The 17,694-nt window shown below is 43.8% G+C and overlaps 1 protein-coding gene across 4 annotated transcripts in view; it reads left to right on the forward strand.

Annotated features, from left to right (window-relative positions):
• USP48 (ubiquitin specific peptidase 48) overlaps positions 1-17,694 on the forward strand; it is a 74,888-nt gene that overhangs the window by 7,634 nt on the left and 49,560 nt on the right. For all 4 annotated transcript variants that reach the window (XM_069575039.1, XM_069575041.1, XM_069575040.1 and 1 more), the window contains exons 2-3: positions 14,431-14,551; positions 15,602-15,758. In XM_069575039.1, coding sequence (XP_069431140.1) covers positions 14,431-14,551; positions 15,602-15,758 — 278 coding nt within the window. The remainder of the gene's footprint in view (positions 1-14,430; positions 14,552-15,601; positions 15,759-17,694) is intronic.

Genomic DNA, 17,694 nt, shown 5'->3' on the forward strand with positions numbered 1-17,694 from the left:
AGACAGATGTGTTATAATTTAACCAGTTCTTTCGTTTTCTAAGAATTTTAATTGATGAATTTATTTTTGGCTCTGCTGGGTCTCTGTTGCTCTCAGGGTTTTCTCTAGTTGCCACTGCAGGTCTCTAGAACCTCTTCTAAAGCTTTTAATTTCCTCATCCTCCATTTGAAGATGGACCTCAGCAATGTCCTTTAGAGTCCTGGATCAGTTGGTTGTTTTTCCCCCCAGTTATGGCTAATGCCACAACTAGAAATTGCTTTAAATTTTCTTAATGTATCTTTGCTGTACGGGTCTCTGTTGCTGTGTGGCCTTTTCTGTAGCTGGTGGTTAGCAGGGGCTGCTCTCTTTTTGCAGTGCGGGGCTTCTCATCGCCGTGGCTTCTTGTGGAGCTCTAGGGCTTGCAGGCTTAAGTACTTGTGGCACGAGGGTTTAGTTGCCCCATGGCATGTGGGATCTTCCTGGGCCAGGGGTCGAGCCCCTGCCTCCGGCATTAACAGATGGATTCTTAGCCACTGGACCACCAGGCAAGTCCTTCCAATTAAAAAAAGGTGCCTCGGATCTTAGTTATGGCTCTCAGGGTTTTAAAGCCTTGTGTCCTGAGGACCTTTCTGTTGTAGCTGATGGACTCTGTGGTTGTGGCTTGGGATCTCCAGAGTGCTTGATGCAGTAGCTGTGGCATGTGGCTTAGTTGCTCCACTGCACATGGGATCTTACTTCCCTAACTGGGATCAAACTCATGTCTCCTGCACAGCAAGGCGGACTCTTAACCACCAGAGGACCTGGTTGTTTTTTTTTTTAACACTTTGTGGATTTTTTCCCTTTTGATTCAGAGAATGAGGTACGGATCCATCTTTATTTTTGCTTTTTACTAAATGGGCACTCAGTTTTCTTAAACCATTTATTGAATAATCTAATCTTCACCACCACTAGTTGAGAGGCTGTCTTTATTTATTTACTTAGTGGTCCTGCCACAGGGCATGTGGGATCTTGGTTCCCCAGCTAGGGATAGAACTCATGTACCTTCAGTGGAAGCACTGAGTCTTAACTGGTGGACTACCAGGGAAGACTAAAAGGCCACTTCTATTATATGAAAAATTACTATACATATTTGGGTCTATTTCCTGGCTCTATTCCCTTCCACTGATTCTACTCAATATCCCTGTACTAGGATAACAGTTCCAGTTACTTGCCAGTACTTTTTAAATATCTGATAAGGCAGGATCCTTCTTAAATTTCTCCGTGAAGGACTTGCCCAGTGGTCGAGTGTTTTAAGACTGAGCTCCCCATGCAGGGGGCCCAGGTTCCACCTCTGACTGGGGAACTAGAGGGCCCATGTGGCAGCCCGACGGGCTCAGCTTTAAAAACTGCTCAAATTTATTCTAGTGGTTCTCATTCAACTGAAATTTATATTTTATGTACAGAAAAGTGCACAAAGTCACGAGATTTACACTGGGTGAATTATCACACAGGGGCTTCTCTGGGGGCTCGGTGGTTAAGATGCTGCTCTTGCGCTGCAGGCAGTATCGGTGGTCCAGTGCTTAAGAATCCGCTCACCAGTGCTTAAGAATCCGCTCACCAGTGCAGGGGACACAGGTCTGAGTCCTGGTCCAGGAAGATCCCACGTGCTGCGGTGAGAAGCCCTGATCCACAGCTATAGAAAAGCCTGCACAGAAAGGAAGACCCAGCACAGCCACAATTAAAATAAATAGAAAACTTAAAAAAAAAAAAAGACAACACACTCCCCTTACTTTGAACACCACAGATTATCTGCCTTGTTTTAAACTTCGTATGCAGTTAATTTTACATTGTATTTGCTCTGTGTCTGGCCTCTTTTGCTCAGCACTGAGATTCATTCACATGGTGAGTAGCAGCAGGATCTTCATTCTTAGTCATTTGCAGAATTCCATTGTGCTATTTCATACACACGCATGAGGGATCTTAGTTCCTTGGCCAGGGATCAAACCAGAGCCCCCTGCATTGCAAGATGGATTCTTAACCGCTGGAATGCCAGGGAAGTCCCTACATTCAGTGTTTCTGTTCACAACTCTTTGGCCAGAACTTATTTCATTGGTTCTGCCAATCCAGAAAGTATCTAGAAGAAGGTTACTTGGCAAACTTCACTATAGGTTACCACTCAAGGTGTCTGTCTAGCTGTGTTTTGCATTCCTTATATGACAACTTTTTCTTGCTTAGGGGCCATTTGTATGCCTCTTTCAACAGCTTCTTGTGTCCTTTGCCCATTTTTATTTTGGGTTATTAGTCCTCATCAGTTTGTAGGAATTCTTTTTTAAAATACTTATATTTTTTAACTATTCTTTCCTGCACTGAGTCTTCTCAGTGGGCTGTGTGCGGACTTTCTCTTGTTGCGGCAAGTGAGGGCTGCTCTCTAGTTGGGGGTGTGCAGGCTTCAGCTGGCAGCGGCTTCTCTTGCTGCCGAGCAGAGACTCAAGAGCGCACAGGCTCAGCAGCTGCAGCTCTCAGGATTAGTTGCTCCTTGTCCTGTGGAATCTTCCTGGATCAGGGATCAAACCCATGTCCCGTGCATTGGCAGGAGGATTCTTATCCACTGATCACCAGGGAAGTCCAGTAGGAGTTCTTTATGTATTAAGAGATTATTTCTTTGACATGAGTTGTAAAAATTTTTTTAATTGTATCATTGTCTTTTTTTTTTCCTCTTGTGGCTGTGCCTTGTGGCATGTGGAACTTCCCTTACCAGGGATTGAACCCATGCCTCCTGCAGTGGAAGCACAGAGTCTTAACTGCTGGACCTCCAGAGAAGTGCCTATGCCACTGTCTTTTGACTCATGGATTGGTTTGCCGTTGGAAAAGTTTCTATGAAGTTAAATGAGTGGATATTTTGTGACTTCTAAACGTTGAGTCATGGACTCAATCCTTTTTCATACCAGTGTTTAAAAGAAATTTGCTGATTTTTAAAAAAATGTTATTGTGGTTTTAATTAATGTTTAAATCTTTGATCCACTTGGAATTTGTACTGAAGTGATACTGTGAAATGAATCCGATTGTATCTTTTTGCAGGTAAGCTGCCTGGTTGCCCTATCCCTGTTTATTAAAGATTATGTCTTGACTCCACTGATGTGGATACCTTTGTTGCATGCTAAGTTACTGTGTTTCTGAACTTTTTATTTTATTACATTGTTTTAGTTTGGGGGTCTTCCTGATTCAGTATCTTGTAGGACTTAATCCTTCCTGATCTTTTTAGGAGTTGTTTTGTTTTGGATTTGTGTTCTGTTCCATAATTTGTCTGCTTGATTTAATAATAATAAAATCTTCTAATTTTTTTTGGACAATTTATAATCCAGGAAGATAAAGACGCGCCATGTTCACTCTATGGCTGAGTTTGAGCAGTGTGTCATAAAATGCTTTTTTAAAAAAACCCAAGCAGGAGTGAGTAGATTGTTTTGTTTTGTTTTGTTTTTCTTTTCTGTTTGAAATCCTTCTGGTGGAAGGAGGAGGGACTCTCCTTAGGGGTCTGGTGGGGTGCCCTATGGTGACCTTTGAAAGGCTGCTTGGGCACTGAGCTGTGTTCTCTTTTTGTTTTCTTTCCTAGCACAGGACTTACTTTGCTTTGGGGATTTTTTTTTAACTTGCCTCCTGTGTGTGCGCAATCTTGTCTGACTCTTTGCATCCCTATGGATTGTGGCCCACCAGGCTCCTCTGTCCGTGGGATCCCCAGGCAAGAATTCTGGAGTGGGTTGCCATGCCCTTCTCCAGGAACTCTTCCCGACCCAGGGATTGAACCTGTATCTCTTACGTCTCCTGCATTGGCCGGTGGGTTCTTGACCACTAGCACCACCTGGAAAACCAACACCAAGCCTTGAAAAATTGTAAACGTTTAGATGAAGGATAAGAGAAGCCTTTTTGGTGTTAAATGATCTGACCCTGGGACTCTTTCTCATGAAAAAGAGCAACTGCAGGGCTGGGAAACCTGCTTCAGGACAGTGGCTGCGTGTACGAACGAGGCTTCGCTAGGATCCTGATGCCTCGTCTGTCCTCTGGGCTGTGTGTTTGCTTCCTCTTGTGTCCTTTTGGTTAGAATTCAGAATTTCAAATAAAATCAGGCTGTCAGGTGAGTGTAGACTTAATGAATTTCCAGGTGTGAATATTCTGAAAGCCGCCATTGCTAGTGGTTCCCATCCTGCCTTTAATAAACATTTGAAATGAAGCCACGTGTATCCAACCCTGTCCCTGCCCTCACCCCTCCCCTCCACAAAAACAGTACCGAGTGCTGTTGCCTGAACCTCGCGTCAGCCGCTACCTTGCGCGTCAGGTCTTCGTTTCCCATCTCTCAGCTACAGCGTCTGTGTTGCTTCTCTGCTTCGCTGCCGCTCCCCGCCAAGAGTCAAGATTTAGACTCTGAAAATTTCCCGTTTAAAAAAAAATTAGAAGCTTAAAACTTAGTAAAAATAGGAGGAGCTTGGTGAGAATGGCAGTGTTCTGAAAAGCAAACCTTGTGAGATCTTCAGGTTTCTAAAGCCACCTTGCTTGAGAAGCGTAACTAGAGAACCTTTATTTTTTTGTCAAATGGCTGGTAATGCCTTGGTCTTTTTCTTTCCTTTTTCCTGTTAAGCTTTTTATTTTGGGGTATAACCGACATACAACGCTCTGATAGTTTCAGTTGAGCTGTGAAGGGACTTAGCCATACATATACATGTATCCGTTTAGAGGATCTTTCTAAAGTTCCAGGCCAGTTCTTTTTCTTCGTAAAATTGTGTATTGGCTCCTTGTTGCTTCCAGAATAAAGTCCGAGCTCTTGCCACACATAGTGTTTGAGGGCTTCTGTGATCTGATCCAGCCCCAACTTCTCTGCAGCCGCGTGGGCTTTCCCAGCCCCCTGTCCCCAAAGCCTCCAGCTGTGATGAACTGCGTCTGCAGGGAGACTTCCTTGTGAGCCTCCGTTGGTTTTGCCTCTCCAGCCTCTCTCCATAGGCTCTCCTCTCACATGTAGGGGGCTCCTGTGTGCCCTTGGAGACTCCCAGCTTGGCAGCAGCCCCCTCCTGTGAGGTTCCTGCTGAGCGTCCTGTGCTTAATGCCAGCGCAGCGCTTAACTTCTCTGAAGCTGTCCTTTTATCTCGCTGTCGCATCGTGAGTTGTGAGCGCTTCTTTGCTGCCTGGGACTTTGTCTTTTATTTTGGTATATCCTGGGCTGGTCGGACACGACTGAAGCGACTTAGCAGCAGCAGCAGGTGCTGTAATTCTTATCCAAGCATATCAACTTGACAGAATGTGTGAACCTGTAGAGTCTGGTTTCTTTTAGAAGATGATAGGGTTTGGCTGCAGAGTGGCATTGTTGACTTTCACTCAGTGCACTGTGACATATCTGATGCTGGTAACATTGATTGATAGCAACTTGAAACGGTCCCCGCAGCAGCACTCTGAGCACAGATCACCCAGACTGATCACAACCACTGCCTCTTACCCAGCACCACGTCTACCCTTGTTTTCATCATCTGCTCTTCTGGCTAGAGGCAGAAAGGGCAGAATAGTCTTACTGTCTCATGTACTTAAGTGTTTTTATAAACGTGGCCTTCTATGGGGATCCAAATTAAAAAAGATTAGACAATTTTAGTGTTCATCTAATTCCATCCCCCTTGTTTTATAAATGAGGAAATGGGGACTTTTTTCTGTGAGCTGAATCATGGCAGGGGGTTGGTTTTGTCTTCTTTCGACTAGCACATAGGACGCGAGGAACCAGGGAATGTTGAGTCAGCCACCAGAGTTCTGGAAAGGGCTTGAAGTTAGGCAGTGACTTGCTGTAGCCTCTCCCCTCGCCCACCTGTCAAAAGATGGGGAGGCTTCTGAATTCCTCCTTCCTTGTTGACATCTGACGAGAGACTGTTTCGTGATTATGAAATAAAATGAAAGAGGGACAAGAATGTGCTTGGTTAGAGAGGACTAGTTTGGAAGGGAGTTCCTGGACCTCACTAATCCTAAGCAACCACCATTCTGGTAAGAGTGGAGACATTCACAGTTAGAGACGATTTGAAATTTTCAAGGACAATTCAGTCAGTGGTTATTATTGGAATCATTTCAGTAATATTTGTCTAACCTGTTCTCTGCATGTGTGTGTTTGTGTACACGTACACAAATCACTTTCCAGAATCTGGCGCTGTGTTAGGCAAAGCTTTGGTGTGGTCAGGGGTCTTCCCCGGAAGCAGGAGAGTTGGCTTGTTGCCGTTCTTCATTGATTTCTCCCTGGGCTGGGTGTGAAACGAAGCCAAAGAGCCAAGAAACTAAAAGGTGTTGAGGGAGAAAAACAGCGATAATAACTCTTTAAGTGGTCACGCAGAGAGCAAGATCTCCGCCTTCCACTCCCATCCAGATGAAGGATTTTCTCTGAACTGCACAGCGACTGGGTGTTCACTGACTACTGATTTCTGTCCACTCTGCTGGAAGGTGTACTTCTAAATGACAGATTGTTGGAGACCTGTGGAAACAACCCAAACTGCCACTCTTAACCTGCAGTGAGTGTAGAAGGGGCTTAAAGCGTTCGTACCCCTAGGTTCTTAGCCTACTTTGTTTGTTTGTTACCACTTTACAGTTGGTTTTTCAAATAATATAACTCAACTTTACTAATTTTTCTACACTTTTTATTTTGTATTGGGATATAGCTGATTAAAAATATTGTGATAGTTTCAGGTAGACAGCAAAGGGATACATATACATGTATACATTCAACCATATATATGCAACGTGTCCATTCTCCTCCAAACTCCCCTGCCATCTAGGCTTGCCACAGAACATGGAGGACAGTTCCCTGTGCTGAACAGTAGATCCTTGGTTACCAATTATGACTCTCGCAGTCTGTACATGTCTGTCCCAAACTCCCTAACTATCCCTCACGGACAGTTTGACTTGTGAGAAATTGTTTCCTTTTTTTACAGTTTTGGACATCACTACAGATGTCTCCTTTTCCTTCTTGCCTGCACCATCTAGTCTGTTCCCAAGTCCTGTTGATTTCATTGCATTGCTGTGCTTGAATTCACCTTTCTTCCCTTGCTTGCATTGCCACCAAATAGGTTTAGGACTTCATCTCTCACCAGGAAAATCGTTGTTTCTCTGTTCAGCTTCAGTCCATCATTTACGTTGCTGCCAAAGTGTTTATTGGCCAAAACCACAGCAGGTGATGTCCCAGTTGCTGAGGGTATCAGACCAATCATTTGGGGAACCTGCCCCCTGCCTGCTCCTGCAACCACTTGGTGTTCTTGTATCCGTAGCCCCAGGAAGAAAGTAGCTGTGAGAAGTCTTCATTTTGTTTCATTGCCACAGTGTCAGACATTCTGTGGACATGTGCCTAAAAGTATTGAAACAAAATGTTGGTGTCATTTTACATTTTGAGATATTTTCTCATCTTTTCCCAAAAGGGTCATGTTTAACCACGACAGACAGTGACTCTCAGTTTACCCTGATTCATCACCAATTTTTTTTTTTTTTTGCTAATTCTATAAGTGAAAACATTTTTCATGGCTGTTTTAAGTTTGCATTTTTCCAGAGCTGAGATGATTCCCCCTGTGTTTGTTAACTGGTCTTATAGGAAAGCTTAGAGGAGGCTCTTTTTAAGAATTGGAGATTTGGTGGTCCAGTGGTTAGGACTCATTTGTGCTGCTGTGGCCCTAGGTTCAATCCCTGGTAGAGGAACTAAGATCCTGCAAGCTGCGTGATGTGCTTACTTTAAAAAAAGAACTAGGGGGCCTGTCAGGCTGAAATGAACATTGGCCCTTGGAGTTAATAACAGAAAAAGCTTTATTTATTAGTCTATATCTGTTAGGGCTTTTAGATACAGGTGCCGGAAACTTGAAACTAACCTCATGTAAGGGAAGTGCCTCAGTTAAATCTAAGGAGGTGTTTGTTTTAATTCAGGAAAGATTTGAACAAACAAATCAACGCCAGGGCAGAACAAAGCTGGTAGAGGTAATGGAATTCTAGCTGAGTTATTTCACGTCCTTAAAGATGATGTTAAATGCTGCAGTCAGTATGCCAGCAAATTTGGAAAACTCAGCAGTGGCCACAGGACTGGAAAAGGTCAGCTTTCATTCCAATCCCAAAGAAAGGCAATGCCGAAGAACTGCTGTACAATTGTGCTCCTTTCACAGGCTAGCAAGGTGGCGCTCAAAATCCTCCAAGCCAGGCTTCAACAGTATGTGAACCAAGGACTTCCAGATGCACAAGCTGGATTTAGAAAAGGCAGAGGAACCAGAGCTTAGATTGCTGACGTCTACTGGATCATAGAAAAGGCAAGAAAGACGTCTACTTCTGCTTCATTGACTATGCTAAAGCCTTTGTGTGGATCACAACAAGCTGGGAAACTTTTAAAAAGCGATGGGGATGGGAATACCAGACCACCATACCTCCCTCCTGAGAAATCTGTATGCAGGTCAAGAAGCAACACTTAGAACTGGACATGGAACAACAGACTGGTTCCAGATTGGGAAAGAAGTATGTCAAGGTTGCGTATTGTCACCCTGCTTATTTAACTTATATGCAGAGTACGTCATGAGAAATGCTGAGCTGGATGAAGCACATGCTGGAATCAAGATTGCTGGGAGAAATATCAGTAACCTCAGATACACCATCCTTATGGCAGAAAGTGAAGAAGAACTAAAGAGCCTCATGATGAAAGTGAAAGAGGAGAGTGAAACAGCTAGCTTAAAATTCAACATTCGAAAAAATTAAGATGATGGCATCCAGGTCCATCACGTCATGGCAAATAGGTGGGGAAAAGAGGGAAACAGTGACAGACTATTTTCTTGGATTCCGAAATCACTGCAGACGGTGACTGTAGCCATGAAATTCAAAGACGCTCGGCCCTTGGAGAAAAAGCTATGACAAACCTAGACAGCATATTCAAAAGTAGACCTATCACTTCGCTGACAAAAATCTGTCTAGTCAAAGCTATGGTTTCTCCAGTAGTCATGTATAGATGTGAGAGGTGGACCATAGAGAAAGCTGAGCACCGAAGAACTGATGTTTTTGAACTCTGGAGCTGGAGGAGACATCTTGAGAATCCCTTGGACTGCAAGGAGATCAAACCAGTCAATCCTGAAGGAAATCAACCCTGAGTATTCATTGGAAGGGCTGATGCTGAAGCTGAAGCTCCAGTACTTTGGCCCCCTGATGTGAAGAGCTGACTCATTGGAAAAGACCCTGATGCTGGGAAAGACTGAAGGCAGGAGGATGAGGGGATGACAGAGGATGAGATGGTTGGACGGCATCACCAACTCAATGTTTGTGACTTTGAGCAAACTCTAGGAGGTGGTGAAGGACAGGGAAGCCTGACTTGCTGCTGTCCATGGGGTCGCAAAGAGTCTGACATGACTTAGAGACAGAACAGCAGTAAAGGGCAGGGAAACGCTTGGGCTAAAGAGCTAAGGAGGGATTTGGGAACCTCTTTCACCTATTTCTCATGCAAATTAGCATGTTGAGTTCCTTCTTAATGTTGGGACAACTGAGCTTCCAAAGTCCCACGCATCCCATAAGGCCTGCCACTGAAGAGGGATTGTTTTGTTTTTTTCCCTTCCCTCAGTTCTTCTTTTAAATATTTTGTGAGGTTGTTTTTAGGTTCTGGATGGGAGCTGCGTCTCAGCAGCTCTTGCTGGAACCAGAGGAATGGAGGAGCAGTTAGCCCCAAATTGAAAAAAAAAGGAAGGTGGGGGAAGCTGCAGACACCAGGCACACAGAGTGATAGGCATGTACCACACAGAACGAAACCCAGCCTCGAAGCCCGCTGACAGGCGAGTACGTGAGGTGGTGGAGAGGGAAAGAGCCGGGGGGCGCCAGAGTGACTGCTCTTCATGCTTTGTTTCTGTGATTCTCTTTTCCCTGATTCCCCTGTAGGCAAAGTGAAGGATGTCTCGGAAGAAGGATAACTGGGCATAGTTATAGAGTTGTAAGAACGTACTGTTTCAGAGAAGATGAGTGGCGCTACTCTACCTAGGTGAAATCAGAAATGCTTGTGACCTTGAAAAATTTGCTGTTTAGGCCAGCATTAGCAAATCCAGATGCTTTCTAGGGTCCTAGTAAGTTATAAACTTTGAGTCGACTGGCTAGGGTATGTACACATCAAGCATGTAAACGTGTGTGCCTAGGTCACACGCGTGTCTCAGGCTCCTTAATCTGCCTCCTGTATGCCAATAAAGAGAAGAGTGGGCTGTTTTTATGCTATAAGACAGTTGGTACAAACAGGATGATAGATGCTACTTGATGCCCACGCCACTTCTGCGCACACGCTTAGTCGTGTCCAACTCTTGTGACCCCCATGAACAGTAGCCCGGCATGCTCCTCTGTCCATGGGATGTTTCAGGCAAGAATACTGGAGTGGGTTGCAATTTCCTTCTCCGAGGATCTTCCCAGCCCAGGGATTGAACTGGCGTCTGCCTGCAGATCTTTTTGTGCTTTTGTACAGTTTGTGAGGTTCTCAACGGCAAGTATACTGGGGTGGTTTGCCATTCCCTCCTCCAGCAGATCATGTTTTGTCGGAACTCTCCACTGTTACCCGTCCATCTTGGGTGGTCCTTCATGGCATGGCTCATAGCTTCATCGAGTTACACAGGCCCCTGCACCACAACAAGGCCGTGATCCGTGAAGGGGATGTGCTAACCATCGGACAGTTGCATCCATCTCCCACGCTAGTAAGATCACGCTTAAAATGTTGCATGCTAGGCTTCAGCATTATGTGAACCAAGAACTTCCAGATGTCCAAGCTGGCTTTAGAAAAGGAAGAGGAGCCAGAGGTCAAGTTCCCAACATTCATTGGATCACAGAGAAAGCTAGGGAATTTTAGAAAAGCCTCTAGCTCTGTTTCATTGACTACGCCAAAGCCTTTGACTATGTGGATCATAATAAACTGTGTAAAGCTGTTAGAAATGGGAATACCAATGCATGTAAGAATTAAAGATTTTAAAATTTAAAAAATAAAAAATAAAAAAAAAAAAAAGAAATGGGAATACCAGACCACGTACCCGTCTCCTAAGAGATCTGTATGCATGCAGGTCAAGAAGAAACAGAATCCTGTATGGAACAACTGGTTGGTTCAGGGTTGAAAAAGGAGTATGACAGGGCTGTTTGCTGTCACCCTGTTTGTTTAATCTATACGCTGAGCACATCATGAGAAGTGCTGGGCTGGATGAGTTACAAGCTGGAATCAAGACAGGTGGGAGAAACATCAACAACTTCCGATATGTGGATGACACCACTCTTATGGCAGAAAGTGAAGAAGAACTAAAGAGCCTCTTGATGAGGGTGAAGGAGGAGTGTGAAAGAGCCGGCGTAAAACTAAACATTATAAAAACTAGGATCATGGCATCCGGCCTTGTTACTTCATGGCAAATAGGGGGGAAATGTGTGAGTAGTGACAGATGTCCTCTTCTTGGGCTCTGAAATCACTGTGGAGGGAGACTGCAGCCATGAACTCAGAAGACGTTTGCTTCTTGGCAGGAAAGCTGTGACAAACTTAGTGTGTGGAAAAGCAGAGATACTACTCTGTTGACAAAGATCTGTATACTCAACGTTATGGTCTTGGCAGTGGTCACGTACGGTTGTGAGAGCTGGACCGTAAAGAAGGTGGAGCGCCAAAGATTTGATGCTTTTGAACTGTGGTGTTGGAGAAGACTCCAGAGAGTCCCTTGAAGAGCAAGGAGATCAAACCAGTCCATCTTGGGAAATCAACTACTCGATGGAAGGGCTGATGCTGAGGCTGAAACTCCAATGTTTTGGTCATCCGATGGGAACAGCTGACTCATTGGAAAAGTCCGTGATGCTGGGGAAGATTGAGGGCAGAAGGAAAAGGGGACGTCAGAGGATGAGATGTCTGGATGGCATCACTGATACAATGGACATGAACTTGGGCAAACTTCTGAAGATGGTGAGGGACAGAGAGACGTGGTGTGCTGCAGCCCATGGGGTTGGAAAGAGTCGGACACGACTGGATGACTGAATAGCAACAACTGCCTGCATACCTGTAGCCTGCAGCTGATGGGGATAAAAGGGGCTTGGGGGCACTGGAGACTGACTGGGAGAGATTTTCTGCTATGGGGGGTTTCATCCAGCTGTCTGTACTTGGCACTTGCCGTGCTGCTTGTTTCAGTTCAGTCGCTCAGTCGTGTCCGACTCTTTGCGACCCCATGGTCTGCAGCACACCATCGTGTCCGACTCTTTGCGACCCCATGGTCTGCAGCACACCATCGTGTCCGACTCTTTGCGACCCCATGGTCTGCAGCACGCCAGGCTTCCTTGTCCACTGCCAATTCCCGGAGGTTCCTCAAACTCATGTCCATTGAGTCGGTGATGCCATCCAACCATTTCATCCCCTGTCGTCCCCTTCTCCTCCCGCCTTCAATCTTTCCCAGCATTAGGGTCTTTTCCAGTGAGTCAGCTCTTCACATCTTGGTGGCCAAAGTATTGCAGTTTCAGCTTCAGCATCAGTCCTTCCAGTGAATATTCAGGACTGATTTCCTTCAGGATGGACTGTTTGGCTCTCCTTGCAGTCCAAGGGACTCTCAAGAGTCTTCTCCAACCACAGGTCAAAAGCGTCAATTCTTCGGCACTCAGCTTTCTTTATAGTCCAACTCTCACATCCATACATGACTACTGGAAAAACCATAGCTTTGACTAGATGGATTTTTGTTGGCAAAGTAATGTCTCTGCTTTTTAATATGCTGTCTAGGCTGGTCATAGATTTTCTTCCAAGGAGCAAGCGTCTTTTAATTTTCATGATTGCAGTCACCATCTGCAGCAAGATGCAGTGAATTCCTGTATTACAGAGCAGATTGTAAGCCAGTCATTTTGTTGCTCAAGTTGTTCCAGATTTGGGCACTGGGAGCCCCATCCAAGCTCTTCCTTTTAACATGTCCCCCTCACTCTTTGAGTACATCCTTACTTAGGGGGCACTGCAATATGTCCATGTATATCTTGTACTTTCCCTGCCCAGCCTTCAAATTGACTCTTTCTCCCAGGAGCCCTGGGTTCTTCCATTGGGGAATATTTAGAAGTTAAGATCTGGTTGCTGGCTGTGTTCATGTTATTGCTCTTAGGTCCTCGGCTGACAAAAAGGCTGTCTAGTTTAGGCTGCCCAATTAAATCCAAATTTCCGACAAATAAAAAATACTTTAAAAATATGAATATATAATTTATCTGAATTCAAATCACTGCTGTCTTGTATTTTTTCTCGCGGCACTAATCTACCTGTTCATACGTGTTAGGACCCGTATGGATTTAGATTTAAACCTATTATTCCTAATAAACACTGTAGGGTTCATTTTACTCTTCCTCTCATTTGTAACTTTCCTCTCCGAAACTTGGTTCCCTTCATCCTCAATATATATTTACTTATTTGTTCAACTGCAGAATGCATAGAAAGTTTCAGATTTGTTAAGCTGTGTATCTTTGAAAAGGGTTGTTCATTGTTTTCTTCCCTGTATCTTGATCCTGACACTGCTAAATGAACTTGCTGATGACTTGAGTTCAAGTTACTTGGGTAGTGCCCCATCTTCTTCCTTTCAGTGTGTGTTACTCAACTAAAATATGTTACTGTTGGTGCTAATCTTAGAGTTCCTTCCAGCCTTCCTGATTTGTGTATAACATTCACATGGCCCCCAGAATTGAGCAATGTATGGAACAGTATGTTCAGGAAAGGATCACACACCTCTTTTTTTTTTCCGTCTTAATTCCTCTCATGCTCTTTAGGTGACCGCTTTCACTAGTCTCTGATTTACTATTATTTTTTTAAATTGAGCTACAGTTGATATCAAATGTGTCGATTATTGCTGTACAACAGAGTGATTGTTATGCATATGTGTACACGTGTGTTTTCTTTTGTGTTCCAGCGAGCAGATGCATACATGTTTTAGTTCCCCATCTTTCTTACACTACAGAGCAGCGCGCTGTAGGTAACTCTTTTGCAAACGCGCTTCACTTGCTCGGTACCTGGAGGCCCTCTGCCTCGTTGCCTGGAGACCGCCACGTGGTCTTGCTCTCGTGGTTGCGCCGCCCTCCACCGTGCGGGGGTGCCGCATTGCCTGTATTTGGTCGTTTAAAAGCAGTGTTGTGATGGATAAGCTAGTGCACGTGTTTCTGCACTGCTGGAGATGCGTCTTCAGGTGAATTCTTGGAAGTGAAATGGACAGGACGGTGAGTAGGGGTGTGTGCAGCGCTTTGTTAGCAGCTGTGAAATTCCCCTCTGTAAGAGTCCTGCCAGTTTGCATTCTCATCAGAGTGAATGGATTCTCTTTCCCCAGAGCGTCACAAACCACATGTGATACTATGCTTTTTCCGTTTTGCTAATCTAATAGATGAGAAATAGAATTTTTTAAAAAATAGTATCATTATAGTTTTTCTTTTTCAAATTATATAGTTTTAATTTGCATGTGTCTTATCATGAAACTGTGGTATTTTTAATTATACAATTTTTTTTCATAGACGAAACTGCAAAGGAAATCCAAATTGCTTGGTTGGGATTGGTGAACACATTTGGTTAGGAGAAATAGATGAAAATAGTTTTCATAACATTGATGACCCCAACTGTGAGAGGAGAAAAAAGGTAAGCCAGCGCTTTGTAAGAGATTTCCATATGGTATTCCTGTGTGCTGTGTTCACTTGAATTGGAGCAGTTCTTAATGATGTGCAGGTAGCTATAGGTAATACAGTGAACTTTTAAGAATAGTTTTAGCTCAGTGCTGATTCTGTGTTCGCTTTAATGTAGCATGTTTTACTTAGAGCAGAGCTCTTTTTAGTCTCTTTAAAGGAGGCGGTAAGTCCAGAGAACAAGCTCCCATAGTGATGTGATTTGGCCTCCTTGGGCTTATATTTTTACATGTTACAACGGCTAGTTCTACTTTTTTTTGTAATATACATTAATATTAATCATAAAGCTTGGCGTTTACAATACAGTCACCCGTATAGGTATTTTCTCTCTTAAAAAGAATGATTCTTTGTAAGTTTCAGAATTCTCAGCCTTATCTTTGAAAAAAGTTGTAACTACCTTCTTCTAGAGGCTTCCCAGGTGGCTCAGTAAAGAATCCGCCTGCAATGCCAAAGACATGGTTTGATCGCTGGGTTGGGAGGATTCCCTGGAGAAAGAAATGGCAATTCACTCCAGTATTCTTCCCTGGAAAAATCCCATGGACAGAGGAGCCTGGCAGGCTACAGTCCATGGGGTCACAAGAGTCGGATACAACTCAGCGACTAAACAACAAACTTGCTCTTACCACCCGCCGCCCCCAAATCTCTCAGATCTGTAGGATACAAAGTAATTTATCTGAAAGTTTCACTTCTGTCCTTCTGACCTCTTAGGAAGAACCTGTGTAACACGTCTTCACACTGATGTTTCCTGGAGCTCACGGCTCCCGAGTTACAGGTCTAGGTGGCTGGAGGCTGGTGGCGGGCGGTGCTGCTGTCCTGAGTCTTTCACCACTCCTGTAGTCAGCCCACGTGGGCTTTCAAGACCGCTGTCCCTTAACCTTTCCCGAGAGAGGCTTATAGGATTGAGACAGTTCAACACATTTTAGATGAAATCTTAAAAGCACTTGGCGTAATTTTTTTATTTCAGGAGAAAGTTGATTTTATGACTGTATACTTTTCGTATCCATAGAACTCGTTTGTGGGCCTCACTAACCTTGGAGCCACTTGTTACGTCAACACTTTTCTCCAAGTGTGGTTTCTTAACCTGGAGCTTCGGCAGGCGCTCTACTTATGTCCAAGCACCTGTACTGACTACATGATGGGAGATGGCATCCAAGAAGAAAAAGGTGAGTGGGGATGGGTGTGGGCAGGCCTCACCCCTGAGCTGATTGCCAGCTAGACCACTTTGAGCCAACCATCGAGAGACAGGAAACCTGAGCTACCAGTTTTCGCTGTAATACACTGTGATTGCAGTCCATTAAATTCTAGTGCTTGATAGAAATCAGTCAATAAAACAGACAGGGTTACTCTTCTGCCTGGTTTGAGAGGCTTAATAAATACTTCAGTGTAACCACAGCCTTTTGTTTTGATTCTCAAATAGGCTGACTTACAAAATACCCTCTAAAATTAAGATTAACCAACCTTGGCAAAGCAAGACACTAATAATGTGAGTACACTTGTTGCAAATCTAGAAACCAGTTTCAAACTGTTCCTGGAATTATTATTAGTTAGTGGAATTATTTAGTTTTTTTTCCTGCATAATATGTGGATTGTTATTCCTAATTAATATGTCTATTTAGAGGTTTTTCTCTGAGATGATACAGTGTAAAAGCTCCAAGTTGGGAACTTTTTTGACTCTGTAAATCCGGTACTGTCATTTATGTGATCTGATTTGGGCTCGTGGCCCTTGCCTTTGACTCTGAAAGAGAAAAAATAGAATTCCTAAGCCCCACATCTTCCTTCTTGCTGCTCTTTAGACAACAGTAATAGTTTTAGTCCTTGTTAATAGTAATCTTTGCTTCAAAACAGTGCTTAAAAATTCTTGTTTGTTTCCCAAAAGCTATAGTTCTGAATACGTAAATCTAGATTAATGGTACAGAAGGTAAAGAATGAGTGTATGTAAAGGATGAGTAATGGAAAATGGATCCCTTTTAATTTTTAGCATTGTTTTTGCTGAAATATAAATTTACCAATGAGAAATTTATATTGGTAAATATAAATTTGCTAATAACAAGTGGACACTAAATTTCTATTTTGTAGAATAATGTACCACAGACTCCTTTGGGAATTGTGGTTTTAATATGTGTCTTCGAAAGATGTGATTTTTTTTAAAATTTCTAAGCACTTGTTGCTGTTTAGTGCTTCAGTTGTGTCCGACGCTTTACAGCCCCATGCGCTGCAGCACGCCAGGCTTGCCCGTCCTTCACCATCTCCCAGAGTTTGCTCATGTCCACTGAGTCAGTGATATGCCATCCAACCATCTCGTCCTCTGTGGTCCCCTTGTCCTCTTGCCTTCACGCTTTCCCAGCATCAGGGTCTTTTCCAGTGAGTCGGCTCTCCTCATCAGATGGCCGGATGACCAGTGCTGGAGCTTCAGCATCAGTCCTTCCAATAAATATTCAGAGTTGACTTCCGTTAGGACTGTGTTTTTGTTTTTGTTTTGTTTTAATTTCTAAACACTTAGATTTTAATATTCCATCAAAGTCCTTAACCTTGTTCTTTGATAAGAGTGTCCATTTCTGGGTCCTGTTAACAGACTCAGTGCAATGTAGTGAGAAAGCTTTGGGTTGGAAATGATGGGACCTAAGTTCTAGTCCCAGCCCCATTCTTGCCTTATTTTACAGATAGGAAAACCATCACAGGATAAGTATTTAAGATCTCAGGTAGGATATAACCTGTAAAATAAGACATTTGGAGTTGATATAGACTTACTTGAATAGCTTTTAATATCCTGTAAAGTCCCTGCACCCCCAGGAAGTAAGATTTCTATCTTTATTTTACAAATGAAATGTTGACTTCCTTTTCACAATGGATGAATCACAATCAGTAGTAAGAGACCCTTCAGACCAGTCAGGAGACAGAAACTACACAAAGACTTGAACAAAGAATTATTAACAGGAAATTACAGTAATAGGGGAATTGGTTAGCAAGAATTCGGGGTGACTTGAAAAACACAGACATAGCAGATAGGGGAGCAGCCACCAACTCTAGGGCTGAAAAAGAACGCACAAGGAGGAGCCGTTGGGCCCGCTGACCAGCTTTGAGGTCCAGACCTCACTGGAG

The sequence above is a fragment of the Ovis canadensis genome, chromosome 2, assembly GCF_042477335.2.
Source record: "Ovis canadensis isolate MfBH-ARS-UI-01 breed Bighorn chromosome 2, ARS-UI_OviCan_v2, whole genome shotgun sequence".
Classification (NCBI taxonomy): domain Eukaryota; kingdom Metazoa; phylum Chordata; class Mammalia; order Artiodactyla; family Bovidae; genus Ovis; species Ovis canadensis.